The 19,095-nt window shown below is 35.8% G+C and overlaps 1 protein-coding gene across 1 annotated transcript; it reads right to left on the bottom strand.

Annotated features, from left to right (window-relative positions):
• Nucleotides 1–15,947: 15,947 nt before the first annotated feature.
• LOC118344237 (uncharacterized mitochondrial protein AtMg00310-like) lies at nucleotides 15,948–16,655 on the bottom strand. Its single transcript, XM_035684374.1, has one exon. The coding sequence runs from the start codon at nucleotides 16,653–16,655 to the stop codon at nucleotides 15,948–15,950; it is 708 nt and encodes a 235-aa protein (XP_035540267.1).
• Between the last annotated feature and the right edge of the window lie 2,440 nt (nucleotides 16,656–19,095).

The raw sequence follows: 19,095 nt of genomic DNA, 5'->3' as shown, positions 1-19,095 counted from the left end.
TTCTATAACAAGGATGAATAAATTGTGTGGGATTTGCTAGTGAAGTCAAATGATCTAGATCTATTCTCATTATTTTTAAAATATTAATTTTAATGTTCTTTTCTTAAGTTTAATTTAGATAAACCATTCTTCAAATTTTGGATTTCCAAATAGTAATTAATTTAGTCAATTTCAATACTCAATAGTATAATTATTCCATGTGAGTTCGATAACCGTTTTCTTTAAAACACTTTACTACTTGTTACGATTTTGTGCACTTGCATATATATTTTATGCGAACAAGTTTTTGGCGCCATTGTCGGGGCATAGTTATTTGTTATTGATATTGATGCCAGATAGATGTTTACTACTTTTGATTATATTTTATTTTATTTACTTAATAAAAATTTATGTTAGTTCGATTTTTTTTTTCTTTTCAGGAATTAGAAGTGCATACGCCAATCTAAATCATTAAAGCATATGCTTTTCGATCCTGAGATTGAAAGATTCTTACATCGGATAAATAAAAAGAAAAAGAAAGAGGTTGCCGCCTCCAAAGTTAATATGGCAGACCAGGAGCACAAGGTGTTAAGAGACTATGTGATGCCCTCGGTCAATGGGGCGACGTCCAGTATAAGGCGGCCAGCTATACAAGCCAATAACTTCGAGATCAAGCCGACCATCATTCAAATAATCCAACAAACCGTCTAATTTGGAGGGCTATCACAAGAGGATCCTAACGTCCATATTGCAAATTTCCTGGAATTTGTGATACGTTTAAACACAACAGAGTGACAGATGATGCAATTCGATTGAGACTTTTTCCTTTTTCACTTAGGAAAAAAGCAAAAGCTTGGCTAAATTCTTTGTTGCCTGGTACCATCACCAGCTAGGAACAGTTGGCACAAAAGGTTTTGCGAAATATTTCCCTTTGACCAAGATAGCGAAGTTAAGGAATGATATCACAACCTTCATCCAATTTGAGGGTTAATCATTATATGAGGCATGGGAGAGATATGATGATCTATTGCACAAGTGTCCACAACAACATCACAGCCTGGCTTCAAGTACATACGTTTTACAATGGTTTTGGATCTACAAATCGATTTATGGTTGATGCAGCCACAAGAGGAGCATTAATGAGTAAGACCCCTGAAGTCGCATATGAACTTCTGGAAGAGTTGGCATCTACACTATCAGTGGGCCGCAGAGTGAGAAATGCCAAAGAAGGCGGCCAACGTCGTTGAGCTTGGCTCTATGTTGGCAATTGCGGCTCAATTGGCAAATGTACCCAAACAAATGGATAAAATGAACATTAATGTTATTCAAACTAATGTTGTTTGTGATCATTGCACAGGAAATCATTCAAGTGCAGATTGCCAAGTGGGCTTTTGCCCAACCGAGTTATGAACAAGCCCAATATCTGTCCAATTTTCAATGTCAAAACAATCCTTATACAAACACGTTCAATCTCAGATTGACAAATCATCCTAATTTTTCATAGAGCAATAACCAATTATCGGTTAGACCACCTCACCAGTTTCCATAGCAAGAGAAGAAGTCGATACTTGAAGATATGTTCATGCGGTACATGCAAAAGAATGATATAGTGAACAAAAAACAACTCGGGTTCAATCCGCAATCTTGAGGCACAAATCGGACAGCTCTCCAACATTCTTACCGAGAGGACAACAGGGACCTTACTGAGCAACACTATGACCAATCTGAAGGAACATGTTAAAGCCATGATGTTGTGAAGTGGGCGGACACATGACCAGCCAGAGTCAGTAAATACCAACCAAGATGAAGAAGCTACCGAAAATGTGGAGTCCGAGAATAAGGAAACCGAGTACGAGGTGAAAGAGACCGATCGGGAGGTGACCGACCAGCAAGCTGAGACGACTAGAGAGAATAAAAGGGCTGCAAAATCCAAGAAACCAGGGAGTCTACTTCTAAAAATTATTCTCCTTCAATTTATGATCCATCAATTCTTTTTTCGCAAAGATTGAAGAAAAATAAGATTGATAATCAGTTCTCTAAATTTTTTAGTATATTTAAGCAACTGCATATTAATATTCCTCTCATTGAAGCTTTAGAGCAAATGCCTAAATATGCAAAATTTTTTAAGGATATATTATCAAACAAACGGATGTTGGAGGAGCATGAATTTGTGACGCTGATCGAGGGAAGCAGTGCAATTTTACAAAAGAAGCTGCTGCCTAAGTTGAAAGATCCGAGGAGTTTCACGATCCCTTGCACTACAGGAATTTCTATTTTGATAAAGATTTATGCGACTTAGGGGCAAGTATTAATATAATGTCTTTCTCTATTTTCAGGAAACTAGGTATTGAAGAAGCAAAGCCAACCACCATCTCTCTACAGTTGGCAGATAGATCTATTAAATACCTGAGATGACTCATTGAGGACGTATCAGTGAAACTTGATAAGTTCATCTTCACGGCCGACTTTGTTGTGCTTGATATGGAGGAGGACGAGGAGATCCCTTTAATACTGGGCCGACCTTTCCTGGAGACAGGGAGAACCTTAATTGATGTCCAGGAAGGGAAACTCATTTTGATGGTCGACAAGGAGCAAGTCACGTTTGACATATTTAAATCTATAGAATTCAAGTCTAAGGTACATTCTTGTTTTCGAATAAGTAACCGAGATATGGTCAAGGTCGACGAGACTTATGGAGCCGAATTTCCAAAGCTATACCACTTGAGGTATGTCTCACTCACTCTACGTCTATTCAATCTGAAGATGAAAAAGTTAAGAAGTGTGAGAGATATTGGGAAGCTACACCTTCTGTTTCACATTCACTAAAACCAAAAGTAGAAGAGCTAAACTCATCTTAGCTGATCGCCCAAGCTTGAACTAAAACCGCTTCCATCAAATTTAAGGTACGCTTTCTTAGGATAGGACTCTACTTTTTCAGTCATTATTAACAGTTCCTTAAGTGATGTAGAGGAAGAGAAGTTGTTGAGAGTTTTGCGATAACACAAGATGGCATTGGGTTGGATCATCTCGGACATCAAAGGAACTAGTCCTTTAATTTGAATGCACAAGATTTTAATGGTGGATAATTTTAAACCAATCATCCAAGCCCAGAGGAGACTGAATCCATCAATGCAAGAAGTGGTGCCTAAAGAGGTATTGAAGCTGTTAGATGCCGGGATCATTTATCCAATCTCAGATAGTGCATGGGTAAGTCTAGTGAAAATCGTTCCAAAGAAAGGAGGGATAACCCTGATCAAGAATGACAACAATGAACTCATACAGACGAGGACTGTCATGGGATGGCGACTATGCATAGATTATCGAAAACTTTATGATGCAACTCGGAAATACCATTTTCCCTTATCATTTATTGATCAAATGCTAGAAAGAATTGCCTATCACACCTACTACTGTTTTCTAGATGGATATTCTGGTTACAATCAAATAGCCATTGCACCCGAGGATCAAAAGAAGATCACTTTCACCTGTCCTTACTGCAGTTTTGCATATAGGCGCATGCCTTTTGGTCTTTGTAATGCTTCAGTCACTTTTCAAAGATGCATGATGTCCATATTCTCAGACATAGTGGAAAATTTTTTAGAAGTCTTCATAGATGACTTCTCGGTTTTTGGTCACTCTTTTGATAACTGCTTATCTAATTTATCTTTGATTTTGCAAAGATGCAAGGAGGAAAATCTTGTTTTAAATTGGGAAAAATGTCACTTCATGGTCAAGGAGGGAATAGTGCTCAGCCACCGCATTTCCTTCAAGGGAATTGAGGTCGACTGAGCAGAGATCGAAGTTATTAACAAACTCCCACCACCAACCAATGTGAAAGTAATGAGGAGCTTCTTGGGTCATGCCAAGTTCTATCGTCGATTTATAAAGGAGGATTTTCCCCAAATTACTAAACCTCTATGCACTCTGTTGATTAAAGATACTCTGTTTGAATTTTCTGATGAATGCTTGCATACTTTTGAAACATTGAAAAAGAAATTAATTTCAGCACCTATCATTGATTGGAACTTACCTTTTGAATTATTGTGTGATGCCAGTGATTATGCTATAGGGGTTGTTTTGGGGCAGAGAAAAGATAAAATTTTTCATGTTATTTATTATGCAAGTCAGACCTTAACAGGAGCTCAACTTAATTATGCTACTACTAAAAAAGAATTGTTATCGCAGTTGTGTTTGCCTTTGACAAATTTCACTCTTATTTGATAGGTTCGAAGGTGGTCGTCTACACCGATCACTCAGTTCTTAAATACTTGTTGTGGAAGAGGGATGCCAAACCAAGACTGTTAGGATAGATTTTGCTACTACAAGAGTTTGATTAGGAAATAAGAGATAAGAAAGGTACCGAGAATGTAGTGGCCGACCACTTATCTCACCTTGAGCTTAAAGAGGTGGCTGGCGAGGAGAATTTTCCAATTAATGAGACCTTCCCGAACGAGCAATTAATGGCTGTACAAGTAGTTCCATGGTATGCCGACATGGTAAATTATTTGGTGTCCAAAATGCTACAAGCCAAAATGACATATCAACATAAGAAGAAGTTCTTCTTCGACTTGAAATATTATTTTTAGGGGGAACATTTTTTATACCAGCATTGCGTGGACCATATAATAAGGAGATGTGTGCCCGATGAGGAGATGGCAAGCATACTAGGACATTGCCAGTCATTGGAAGCGGGGGGCCACTCTGGTGGAGCAAAAAGTGCAGCAAAAGTTTTACAAGGCGGCTTTTATTGGCCGACTATTTTCAAAAACTCTTTTAATTTTGTTAATTTATGGGATCATTGTCAAAGGGTTGGCAACATTTATAGGAAACATGAAATGCCTTTAAACAATATTTTAGTGATTGAATTATTTGATGTTCGGGGTATTGATTTCATGGGTCCTTTTCCATCCTCATATTCTAACAAATTTATTTTGGTTATTGTAGATTATGTCTCCAAATGGGTGGAAGTGGTCGTCTTGCCAACCAGTGATGCGACGCTAGTAGTGAATTTCTTGTGGAAGAACATTTTTTCCCGATTTGGCACTCCTAGGGCCATAATCAGTGATAGCGGGAAGCACTTTTGCAATCACCAATTTGAAGCACTACTGACTAAGTATGGAGTTACCCATCAAGTGGCGACAACAAACCATCCTCAAATGAACGGCCAGGTCGAGGTGTCTAATCGAGAGCTGAAGCGCATACTGGAGAAGACCGTGAGTGTCTCTCAGACAGACTGGGCGAGAAGGTTAGATGATGCACTATGGACCTATCGGACGACATTCAAAACACCGATCGGGATGTCACCTTATTGGCTCATTTATGGAAAAGCCTGTCATCTACTCGTGGAGCTAGAACACAGAGCTTATTGGGTGACAAGAACACTAAACTTTGATTTACATGCTGCTGGCGTGAAGAGAATACTGCAAATATAAAACGAAAAGATGGCACGATAAGCAAATTCTGAGAAGGGAATTCAAAGTCGAGCAGAAAGTTCAATTATTTAACTCAAGATTCCAACTCTTTCCGGGAAAGTTACGCTTTCAGTGGTCAGGACCATTTGTGGTGACCTGTGTCATTCCTTATGGGGCGGTTGAAGTCTATCACTTGACAAAAGGCACATTAAAAGTAAATGGATAGAGATTAAAACCCTATATGTATGGAGACTTTAAGTCGGAAAATTGTTCCATCGATCTCGCCAGTAATAAATGATGAGAGGACAATGTCTAGCTATAAACTTTAAATAAAGCGCTTTTGGGAGGCAACCCAAGTTTTTTTTTTTTGTTTAATATTATTCTTTTTCTTTCATCGGAACGAAGAGGCGAGGAGATCTCCAAGGAGTACACGGTTGCACCTTCAAGGGAAATATTCATTTGGCAGAACTGGAAACAATCAGGGGAGCATCTTTTACCTTCTCTCATCCTTTACTTTAGTTTTTCTTCCTTTTCCCCATTGAGGACAATGTGATATTTAAGTTTGGGGGGAAAATATATTATTTTATTCAAAAAAATAATAATAATAATCATAATAATAATAATGATAAAAACAATATGGTTTGATGAATACAAAGCCTATTATAAGAATATGATTGAAATTGATTATAATTTTTAGGAAAAATTCTCATTGCTTAAGTCTAGTTGTTAATTTTTTATTTGATCTTGCTTAATTTGATGTTCCCTATGTTCAATAAATGCCTCTTATGATCATTAATTGTTTTGAGTACAAAGAGAAATTTTATGTGAATTTTGTTAATTTGTATGGTATCAACGTATTCTAGAACTTGTTTGATTGCACTCAAGGCAAAATCCTGGACAGAATATTACTAAGGAAATGATTATGGCATTCTTTGGACCGATTGAACCATTCAAGCTTACCTATTTATTATCCTTATCTCTAGTCGCCCCTTGGGGGTGTGAAAAGTCAACTCATCAACTATGTGGCCAACAAGAGAAGGCCAATGAGAGTCATCCACAAAGACAGTCGAAAAAGTATGGAATATTTCCATGAAAAATATATATATATAAATAAAATCTGATCTGCCAAATAAAAAGTATGGAGTGATAAGTGTTATTTTTATGTGATTTTTATTACTCTTTTATGTATGAAAAGTGTCATTTTCCCTTCAATACTATTGATTTTATTTTATTTTTACTTATTTTTATTTATTTTCTTAGATTTGAAAGAATGTGAAGATTTAGTGCAAAAGTAGACCATTTGGTACAAAAGAAGACGCTACAGATCCAGACCGATGAGAGGCAACGAGATCTGAAGAGAGCCAATGAAATTTAGACGATGAGCCTTGTCCTGTGGGCAACAAAGAGATCTTTCTCGCCCAAAGGAGATAAGACTTACCTCTCAGTAGGCAAGGAGACTCAAGACTAGAAGGCGTGACCAGAAGGTGCAAAGACTTGGCGACAAGGCTCTAGGTGGTTAGATTGGGCGACTAGTCTAAACGACTAACTTAAAAGACCAATCTAAACGACATCGTGGGCAACAACTTGAAAAGGCGAGAGGAGTCTTTCGTCTCAGTCGGAAGTCTTTCCACTCGGTAGGCGAGGAGAGGCCCGTTCCTTTGTGACCTCCACGCCCACCAGTTATATTCAATGCATATGACATCTACTCGCCTCTACCCTTCTGAGTTCTGCAATCAATCTATTGGTCACCAAATCCTCCCAAACTCTACAAATCAAGTCGCATATCACTGAACCTTCTATTTTAGATAAGTCCGATATTTTTGGGATAATTTTCTTTTATATTAACATCTATATTTAGAAACTATTTTCCAGATTTTTAGGCTAGATTGAAGCCGCATTTATTTTGTTTCTGGATTTGAGTTTTGACATCTATTCTTGTGGGATGACTAGGGAGTCTTTGGTTTTTTTAATCTTAGTTTGAGTTTTAGTCTAGGTCAAAGAGTCTGAGTTTGAGGTTTTCGATTATGACAAAGTTATTCTTTGAGTTTCTTCCGAGGAGGCAGAGGCGAGAGCCGTATGTTTCCTCAACCGACTTCAACATAGAATACCAGTTTTATTCTTTTCAAATCTATTATGAACTAATTCTATTTTCTAGAACTTTGATGTAACCTAGCATTGAATACACAGTTTATATTCCAAGTCATTTTATTTTTAATATTTTCATGATCGAATGTTTATTCATTGTTCTTAATGCTTACAAGTTTCTATCAAACTACTATTCGATCTTTTGGATTGCAATGAGACCGAGAGGTGATTTGTGATTAAAAATCTAGGATTAAACACCATTAGTTGAGCGAAAGTAGATATGCTTTACCACGAATAGTGTATTTTCAAGAAAAATTCAAAGAACTTAATGAGTCTCTAATTAGGTAAATTCACATAGAGATATGAAGTTATAAGTTGAAGACATATTCGGTATTGTTCGAGAGAAAATAATGAATAGTTAAGGGATTGTTATCATCAACTTGGGGTAATTGAGATTCTATAACAAGGAAAAATAAATTGTATGGGATTTGCTAGATGAAGTCAAATGCTTTAGATCTCTTCTCATTATTTTTAAAATCTTAATTTTATTGTTCTTTTCTTAAGTTTAATTTAGATAAGTCATTCTTCAAATTTCAGTTTTCCAAATAGTAATTGATTTAGTCAATTTCAATACTTAATATCATAATTATTCCCTGTGGGTACGATAACCATTTTCTTTTAAACATTTTACTACTTGTTACAAATCTATGCACTTGCAGATATATTTTTATGCGAACATGGAGCAGTATCAAACATAGCATCACATAAACTCATAAACTAATACTAATCACATTTGATCAAAACCACATAAATTGAGTACATGGATACAAAGTCAAATTTACATAATTAGAGTACTTGGATACAAAATGTTCAAAATGTGGGCTCAAATACTAATATACAAAATGTACACTTTCACCACTAATACATAACATACTCCAACATACCACCACTAACACTCAAATTCCTACAAATCACACCAACACACAAATGCGAACAAACAACCTCCAACACAAATTCCAACCAATCACCACCATCAACACACAACATAATCCAATAATGGATCTCAAAGTCTTGCTACAAGAAACTATTTGGTTGCATTCCATCCGCCATCTCCGGCTGCGTTCCATCCATCCTTAGTTGCATTTGTGAATATAATAGTAGACAAAGTAAAACCAGCATAAAAAACATAAAAATAAAATAAAATGAATGAAAATGATAATTGTACACTTTCTTGTGTCCCCATCACTGGGGTTTGTACACTTTCTAGTGTCTCCATCACTTCTTGTTATGCACTTTCTTGATCCACCGTTATGGAAGTTTGTACATTTTCTTGCGTCCTCATTTCCAATGGGCCGAGTTGGTTTCCACTGCTTTCCAATAGTTCGGTGTCCAATCTACGCCTCTAACAACATAAAAAATAATTAGAGTTCACAAGTACATGGAAATATAATATATTATCAAATACTCAAAGATGAATATTAGGTAATAATGACAATAACTATGCTCTCACTAGTCTACTTTTTCCCTTATCTTTTTTCTTTTTGGTAGCCTTAGTTTTAATTTTCTTCAAGTATTCCTCCATTGTCGACATCTTTCTCTTATACAGGGGTCTTCGCTTGCCTCAGATAACATGGGGACTTAGCACCTTTTTAGAACTTCCTTTCGTGGTTGCATTCACCGTACTTACTCCAACATTGGAATCTATGTTGTAGGGCATTGAGGTGCGGTATACCTCATTCATCGCATACAACTTCGATACCGTATCCTCAGTATGCCCATCTCACAAAACTGCATTTATTATTACCTCATTGAAAATTTTCACTATACGTTTATACCTAACAGTTTTAGGTCTCTGCTCAGCAACGTTATAACTGCTAGGGATAATACTATACCTACGTTTTATGTCCTTTCTCCACCTGTCCAATATGTACTTTTCCGGCAACCCATGGACTCTCCTAGCTGAAAATATAATAAGAATATGTGTATATATTATCTCTCGCATCTCAAACAACCCGCAAATACACTTCGCCTCACACATCGCCTCACACTCGACCAAGTAAGTTGCGATTACTCCATCCATTTTTTTGAAATGACAATGATAATATATCATTCCCATTATATCTTGTTGAACCTCCCTAAATTTTGCATTTGTGCACACCTCTTGAAACTTCTTCTCAAGAGCCAGGTGTGAGTTGCAAGGAATGGTGGAATTAAGAGAATGGAAGTTAGCTTGGTTTTCGTTCTCAAATTTTTTCTTTAATGCATTGTCGAGCTGATCAACAAACTATTTACAATTTGTCCTGCCATGCACATAGCCAACGAAGAAAGTGCTCATGCTCTCACTGCTTTGAGTTGTACTAATTCCAGCCCATAACGAGTTCTTTAAATATACCGGCAACCAAAACTCTCTCTCTGCATATAAGCTTCGCAACCATGCATTTTCATTCAAGTTGAACGTATCCTTGAGGCTGTTCCAAGAATTCTCAAACTCCTTGATTGTTAGGGAATCACAAAGACAAGATAGCAACTTACTTTTCTGGCCACATTTGTATTGATTATGGGAACCAAGCTTCTCAGGGACCTTTATCAATATGTGCCACAAGCAATATCTATGCCACGCGTGTGAAAGACAAGGGCGATCACATTTCTCGTTGCGCGATCTTGATCTGTAGTAATAGTATTCGGTGCCTTTTCATCCATACAATCAAGCCAAGTTTTAAATAACCATACAAATGATTTTGTATCCTCACTTGAAATAAGGCCTACACCCAAAAGGATTGACTATCCATGGTGGTTTACACCTACAAAAGGTACAAATGGTATTCCATACCTATTTGTTAGGTATGTGGTATCGAATGTTACCACATTTCCAAAGTAGTTGTAGGCCCCTCTACTATGGGCGTCCACCCAAAACATAGTTTGCATCCTATCATCATCGTCAAATTCCATGAGTCTGAAAAAGCCATTATTCTTGTATTGCATCCTTCTAAAATACTCAAACAATGCTTGAGCGCCACCTTTACCAAGGCGCAGGTGTCGTGCCTTATAAATATAGTTACAACATTTTTTTTCTCCAAATGGTACGTTCTCAAACTCACCCGTCTCAGTCACAAGAGCATGGAAACTCTTATTCATCCGTATGCCAACCTCATCATTTGTATCTAACACCCTCCTAACAGACTCATTAACTTCTCTGTTGCATCTGAAAATCCTATATTTTCTTAGCCTAAGCACATGATTATGGTACTAAATACAGATGTGACACACAGCTTCCCATCCTTTAACATCACTTTCATCCTTGCCTTGCAGTCTATCTTGCTTGTTGGCTGAAGCTTGGAGACATTTGATGCCCTATTTCGTGCCTTGCCACCACTAGCACATCCCACAGTGACATATTTAACAGTCTCATCTTTCTCCCATTTACTCATTTGTGTCATTACCCCGAAACCACATCATTTTCCGTAATGTTTATAGTAAGTCATCAACTCATTCTCTGACTCAAAGCGCATCCCTGCCTTTGGCTCCTTAGTGATATCATCCCCATTAGTAGGCTCCATATGAAGTGATCTAGATTTGCCAGCCTCTTTGGGATCAACCGTATTACCCAAAGAGGCAGTAGACTGCGCTTCAACTTCTACAGAGTCTAATGTGGCCTCATTAATTTCTTCAACAGAGTTACTTTACTTCACTTTATTTTCCTGCAAATGAGGAGAAAAAAAAGTGATGTATGATCCATATATGTTCTGGATAATGCAAAAGACACTGCATGTGGAGAATATAACACATCACCTCACTGCCACATGGATATGGGTTGGCATAAGTCGGATGAAAAAATGCTAGTAAAGCTGAACAAGAGCTAGCAGCGACACTAGTGCTGGTTTGTACACTAGAACTTGAAGCTACACTAGAGTTGACAGTACATGCGAAACTAGACATGGGAGCGGAAATATCCATTGTAGTAAAAGTAAAGTTCCATGGGTATTTCAACAGTTTTTCTAAAAAATTTAAACATAAATAATTAGACCAAATATTCAAGTTCAACACTAACTACAATAAATACTCCAAGAAATCATCACCTGGTTACTCCATGGGTATGAGTAAGCAGTTGGAGGAGGTCCCATCATTGGTACGACTAAACTATACAAGGCAGCGGAACTACTCAAGGCAGCAGTACTTGATGCGGCAGGGGAAGTAGAGTTTCATGGGTGTTGCTGCATTTCTTCGTAAAAAATTTAAACATAACTAATTAGGCCAAATATTCAAGTTCAAAAAATTAAAGCACACTAACTACAATAAATACTCCAAGAAATCATCACCTGGTTGCTCCATGGATATGAGTAGGCAGTTGGAGGAGGTAGCATCATTGGTATAGTGAAACTATACAAGGTAGCGGAACTAGTCAAGGTTGTAGTACTTGACGTGGCAACGGAAGTAGATCTCCATGGGTATTGCTGCAGTTTTCCAAAAATAAATTAAAAATAAATAATTAGACCAAATATTCAAGTTCATAAAATAAAGCACTTGAACTACTTTATCATCCAACGATCACCTGGTTGCACCATGGATATAGGCAGGCACTTGGAGGAGGCACAAAAGGTGGTAACCACGAATGAGGCACTGGACCGTAATAACTTGGCATGTAGTTTGAAAAGTTTGGATCAAGTGGTCTTGATATGTCCTCACATATAGCAACATAATATTAATCAAACTAAGTGGACAATGACTACACATAAAATAAACACAAGTCAACTGTTGAAAGAGGTGTACAATACGTGGGTTGATGGATTTGTGATAAGAGTTGTTATGCGGGATGCGTCTTATTTCTTTTTCTCCCCTAGCTCAACATTGAAATAAAGTGGGTGGTTGTCAACAATGAAAACAAGAAATTCGGGTATTGGTATATATTACTAGAGATGTACGTTATTACTTAATGCCAACTTTAATGTCATTCCATTTGGTTCATACTCTCCAATATTGCACCATTAATGCCTCATGTTCACACCATAATATCGTTCACATGAGAACCTCTGGCATCAGGCCTTCATCTTACACACGTATATAATAAAGTATATGATCTAAACATATAATACACGTATATAATTAACTTAATATACAAACTATACATGACAAAAGCATATATACAAATAAATATTATGCTTGGCTGGCATTACTATTTAGTTGACAATAGCTAATTTGTTTGTATAGCTCTAATAGATAGTACTTAATTAGCTAGTTAATTTATCACTCTGTTCTTTTGTTATAGAACAGATATCCACCAAGGCCTCATTTCTTTTTGACATAAAACAAGTGCAATAACTTGGGCTTCCCCAATTACAGAACAAACGAATAAACAAACTAGGAGAAAAACTTTTCAACTTTCTTTTCCATTTTTCATCTTTAAGATTTTATGCCAAAATTTACAACCAAAATAGGATACTTGAAAAGGCTACATTCTCATCCCATTTCACCAAAATGGACAAATTATACATGTATAACCATACAAATGCCACCCAACTGCAAAAAAAAAGGGAACCAAATTTTGTTTTTCCTTCCAAGAAATTTCACAAACATTATGAGAGCACATCCATAAATCCCAATCCCAAAGTCAAAGAAAAGATAAACATAAATGTGGACTGACAAATGATGGGGGAGCTAAGTGTCAATGTGCAGACAAAAAATACCCATAATTTATGCATTCAGAAAAAAAAAAAAAAAAAAAAGATCTTATTTATCCTGGAACGTATCTTGCATGCATGGATATAGAGTTCATGAATTTCAACCTCTTAAATGTGATATTGTGGAGATGAGACGAGAAATGAGATCTGAGAGAGAGGAAGAGATCTGAAGTAGAGGAAGGCAATGAAATGGTGAGATCTAACGCCGAGGAAGAGAACGAAATGGTGTGCTGCCGTTTTCTCCTTCAAGTTGATGAATGAATTGGGCTGCTTTTTCACTCTTCCCGCTCGGTTCTTCACTCTCTTTGATTTTTGTTTTTGTTTTTGTTTTTGTTTTTGTTTTTTAATATAATTGCTGACATGGCATTTTGCCAAGTCAATGGGGTTTGCGGGCAAGCACAGATTTGTGCCTGTCTATAGCACTACTAGAATGTAAAAGTGAGGCCATAAGTAAATTTAAGAAAACGATGTTGAGATTAGATCATGATATAAGCCGTTGAAAATCAATAACAATATGCCACAGAAATTTGGATGGAAAGTAGCAGACAGTTGTGACTAAACCCATGCAGCCCTTTATCCTATAAAACCCAAGAGCAACAGTAGCTTGGAAACGACATTGTTTGGATTAAAAAATCATTTCAACTCTCTCATTTCATATCGTCTAATTATTATGGTGCGGTTTGAATAGTGAGATGGGATGAGATAGTTTTTCAAACTATTATTATATCAACTATTTATATAGGGACACTATATTGGAGTATTTTTGTAGTTTGGGATGTGACCCGGGCGAACATCACTAGTACCAGACATTTTTTTATTCAACCATAAGGAAACAAGAAATTATTAGAAGAAAAAAATTACGAGGAGGTTTGGATAGTGAGTTAAAATGAGATGAAAGTTGAAAGTTGAATAAAATATTGTTAGAATATTATTTTTTAATATTATTATTGTTTTAGAATTTGAAAGTTGAATTGTCTATTATATTTTGTGTGAAATTTTGATAAAGTTGTGATGATACGATGAGATGAGATGAAACGCTTTTAGTAATGAGAACATAACTTTTCCAAATTTTTAAATAAAATATAATAAATATTAATTTTTTAAAATTTTAAAATAAAAATAATATCATTATCTAGGTTGTTTCTTTATCGTTGAAGAAAAAAATGTCCGGTACTAGTGTTGTTCGCCCGGTTACGTTCTAAACTACAAAAACATTCCACTATAGTGTCTCTACATAAATAGTTGATATAATAATAGCCTGAAAAATGTCAACAAAATCAAAACAGATAGGTAAAGAATAAAAATTTTATTTCCTCCCTCCTGGCTCAGTTTTTATTTTTATTTTTAAGTTTTGGATATTTTGAGATATTCTAAGTGGATATTTTGAGATATTCTAAGTGTCCAAACAAACTTAGAATATCTCAAGATTTTTTTAATAGTAATAAAATGATATATATTTATGAATAGTAGTAAAACAGTTTGAATTCAGATATTTTATTGGATTTTGAGAAATGAAAGAGAAAAAGTTAAATAAAAATATCATAAAGTTCAAAATTATTTGAATATAATTTTTGTATTGAAATTGGAAAAAATTTATTTTTTTTATGTTTGGTTTGTAAGTTTGGTAAAGTTATATTGGGTTTTATGTATAGCTAATAATTAGATGAAATATTTGAAAATTTGAAACTGAAATGTATTTTGTGTTTTAGTGATATTTAGAAAATAATTATGAGAAGTTTTGTTAATATATGAGAATATCTCATTATCCTGACAAGGCCTAAGTTATTGTCCAAACCTATCTTAGGGAGCACCAGAGACTTTATCTTCGAAAATAACAGAAGAAATTTCCCTAGGACAATCTTTGATCCAAACAATTTCAACAACCAGATTCTTGGCATATTGAGCAGCAGCATGTGCAGCCATATTTCCATCCCTCTTAACAAATACTAGCCTCCAGTGGATCTAACTTGAGAGTAAGGATTGAATGTCCCCAATTAGCTGTCCATTCCAAGAGCAGTTCAGACTTTTGCCATGTATGCTATCGATCACTTGCTTGGCATCACCCTAAAAAATAACATGAGAAGTCCTCAATTCATGACACAATTGCATAGCTCTCAGTAAGGCATAACATTCAGCCATAAAAACAGATGAGACATGTGGTCTAGTAGCAGATAAGACAACCTCTGCATCTCCCCTACTATCCCTCAATACTACACCAAGCCCCATGGTACTTGTTTCAGAGACAAAAGCTGCATCAAAGTTAACCTTAGTAAAAGGATCCTCAGCTGGTCTCCACATCACTCGATCAACAACTTCCTGCAATTGTGCTACAACCCCTGTAGGCTGATGAGTTTGAACCTGATTCACATCCTTAAACACCTTAAGATCATTCCAAGCAAATGTATAAAGCACTAATAGACTTTGGAACTTCTAATAAAAAACCCACCTATTTCTTCTTGCCCATAACTTGTAAAATACTGCAACCACTTGTTCTAACTGAGTAACTTCTATCCTCAGATTCATATCTTTCCATAAAGTAGTAAAGTCTTCATATACTATGTTCCACTTCTTAAGAGGGACTAGCTTGTTCTCCCCACACATCCACTGTAGCAGGGCAAACCCAAAGAACATGCAAAACAGTTTATGCTGCTTGATGGAAAATTGGGCAGTCTCCATCTTTAGTGATATGTTTATGTGCCAAACCATTTTTTGTTGGCAAGATATCAGATAGTGCCTTCCATAAAAATTGTTTCAGCTTCCCAAGTATCTGCAAATTCCACATTTTCATCCATTGGACCTACTCAACAGATTCATTAGAAGACTGACCTTGATTCTGTCTTTTATTCTCTAAATCCACAAAATATGCAGACTTTACATTAAACATTCCTTTTGAAGACTTCACCCAAATTAGATTGTCTTTTGCCCCTCTTTGACTGATTAGGAGACTGCAGATCAACTGAGCATCTTCTGCACTGAACACTTCTTTGGTCAACTCTGTATTCCACTCATACTTCTCTTCATTTATTAAAGCTGCCACTCTAGCATTTGTGTCCAACACAGGAACAAGAGTTAACACTTTATAGGTAGAAGGTATAGGAAGCCACCTATCATGCCACATCTTAATAATCTCCCCATTCCCTACCCTCCACACAGAACCTACCTTAACTAAGTCTATGGAAGACCAAATTCTTCTCCATATATGAGAAGGAGAAGATCCGATCTTAGACTCTAGTAACTCACAATTCTGAAAATACTTATGCTTAACAACCTGTGAAACCAGTGAGGAAGGATCTTGCAAAAGTCTCCACACTTGTTTTGCTAGCAAGGCTCTATTGAAACTGGTTAAACTACCAAATCCAAGTCCACCCTTGTCTTTCATCTTGCCTAACCTCTCCCAACTTCTCCAATGAATACTCTTGGCAGAATTGTTATGATTCCACCAAAACTGTGACAACATTGCCTCGATCTCTCTTAATAAGCTGGTTGGCGACTTAAACACATTCATGGTATAAGCTGGAATGACTTGTAAAACACTTTTGATCAGGATCTCTTTCCCTGTAGAAGACAACAAAAAAGATCTCCCACTACATATCTTATGAGTGCGATTTTTATATGATTTTTATTACCCTTTTAATTATGAAAAGTGTCAGTTTTTCTTCAATTCTATTGATTTTAATTTATTTTTATATATTTTTCTTTGATTTGAAGGAATGAAAAGATTTAGTGCGAAAGGAAAGCATTTTGGTACAAAAGAAAAGACTATAGATCTAGAACAACGAGAGGTGACGAGATCTGAAGAGAGCTGATGAGATTTTGGCGAGGAGACTCAATGTCGACCAGAATTGGCGACAAGAGTTAGGCAATAAGTGAAATATTTTACTTCCTAGGAGATAAGAATTGGCGACAAGGCTCTGTGCAGTTAGATTGGGCGACTAGTCTAACCGACCAACATAAACGACATCATGGAAAACAACTAGCAAAGGGTTTGAAAGTAATTTTGATCAAGAAAAAGAAAAAGAAATCACAGAAGGAATCCACAAGAAGTCCAAGTTTGGAATACACAAGGAGACAGCCTGGAGATGCTGGAGTGTTTCCATCATAACTCTCTACTCACATATCCGATGGATGCGATGCTGGACGGGATGAAAAGCTATCTTAAAGGGCTACAATTATCTCTCTAATAAGGATTTCTAAATTCTGATTCATGGAGTGCGTAAAAGGCTACCAATATAAGTCCTAAAAGTTAGGTGATTGTTTAAGCTGAAATCAGGAAAACATTAAGGTTTCTTTTCTACCCTATATAAGCATAACATTAGCACGAAATTGAGGGGGGAGAGTTTGAGTTTTAGAGTAAAATAGTCCAAAGTTTTATCTTTAAGTTTCTTTCACAGAGGCGGATTTGGGAGAAGAGGTAAGAACCGCATGCTTTATCAACTGACTCCAACGAAAAATACTAGTTTTATTCTTTTTCTTTTCAGTTTTCTTATGAACTAATTTTATTTTCTAGAGTTTTGATGTTGTCTAGCATTGAACACACAATTTATATTCTAAATTCTTTTATTTTTAATATTTCCATAATTGAGTGTTTATTCCTTGTTCTTAATGGTTGCAATTTTTTAACTAATTATTATTTGATCTATTGAATTGCAATGAGATTGAGAGGTGATTTGTGATTAAATTTCTAAGATTAAGCACCATTAGTTGAGCAAAAGTATAGATACTTTACTGCAATTAGTGTGATTTTCAAGAAAAATTCAAAGAACTTAATAAGTTTTCGATTAGTTAAATTCACATAGAGATATAGGGTTATTAATTGGAGATATTTTTAGTATTGTTCAAGAAAAATATTGAATAGTTAAAGGATTTTGATCATCAACTTGCGATAACTGAAATTCTATAACAATGAATAATAAATTGTGTGGAATTTGCTAGGTGAAATCAAATGCTTTAGATGTATTCTTATTACTTTTAAAAATCTAAATTTTAATGCTCTTTTCTTTAGTTTAATTTAGATAGTCTATTCCTTAAATTTTGATTTTTCAAATAGTAATTAATTTAGTAAATTTCAGTACTCAATAGCATAATTAATCTCTGTGGATTCGACATCCGCTTTCTTTAAAAATACTTTACTACTTGTTATGATTATGTGTACTTGCAAATATTTTCAGCAGAACAAGTTTTTGGCGCCGATGTTGGGAATTAGTTATTTGTTATTGATATTGATACTAACTAGATTTTTACTACTTTAGATTTTATTTTATTTTAGAAATTGGTTTAAATTAGATCTCCATTTGGTTTTTCTTTTCAGAAATTAGAAGTCTATGCCCCGATCTAAATCATTAGAGCATACACTTTTGTTCTCGAGATTGAAAGAACCTTACGTTGGATTAATAAAGAGAAGAAGAAAGAGGTTGCCGCATCTAAATTTAATATGGCCGACCCGGAGCACAAGACGTTAAGAGTTTTTGAACTTCATTCTATTACCACATTGGCGGCGCAAATGGCAAATCTATCACAACAACTAGGTAAGATGAACATTAATGCTATTCAAACTAATATTATTTGTGATCATTGCACAGGAAATCAATCAAGTGTAGATTGTCAAGAGGGGAAGTCTTTTGCCCAACTAAGTTATGAACAATCCCATTACATGTCTAATTTCCAAAGTCAAAACAATTCTTATTCAAACACGTTCATTCTCGGATAGAGAAATCACTCTAACTTTTCATGAAGCAATAATCAAGCGTCGGCTAGACCACCTCAACAAATTTCACAGCAAAAGAAGAAACCGACACTAGAGGATATGTTTGTGCAGTACATAAAAAAGACTAATATGGTGATCCAAAACAACTCGGCTTCAATATGCAATCTTGAGGCGCAAATCAGTCAGCTATCAAACATGCTTACCGAGAGGACAGTAGGGACTTTACTGAGCAACACTGTGA

This window comes from Juglans regia, chromosome 13, assembly GCF_001411555.2.
Source record: "Juglans regia cultivar Chandler chromosome 13, Walnut 2.0, whole genome shotgun sequence".
Taxonomy (NCBI): domain Eukaryota; kingdom Viridiplantae; phylum Streptophyta; class Magnoliopsida; order Fagales; family Juglandaceae; genus Juglans; species Juglans regia.
Note: the sequence above shows the minus strand (reverse complement) of the source record. Positions and strands in the feature narration are given on the sequence as shown.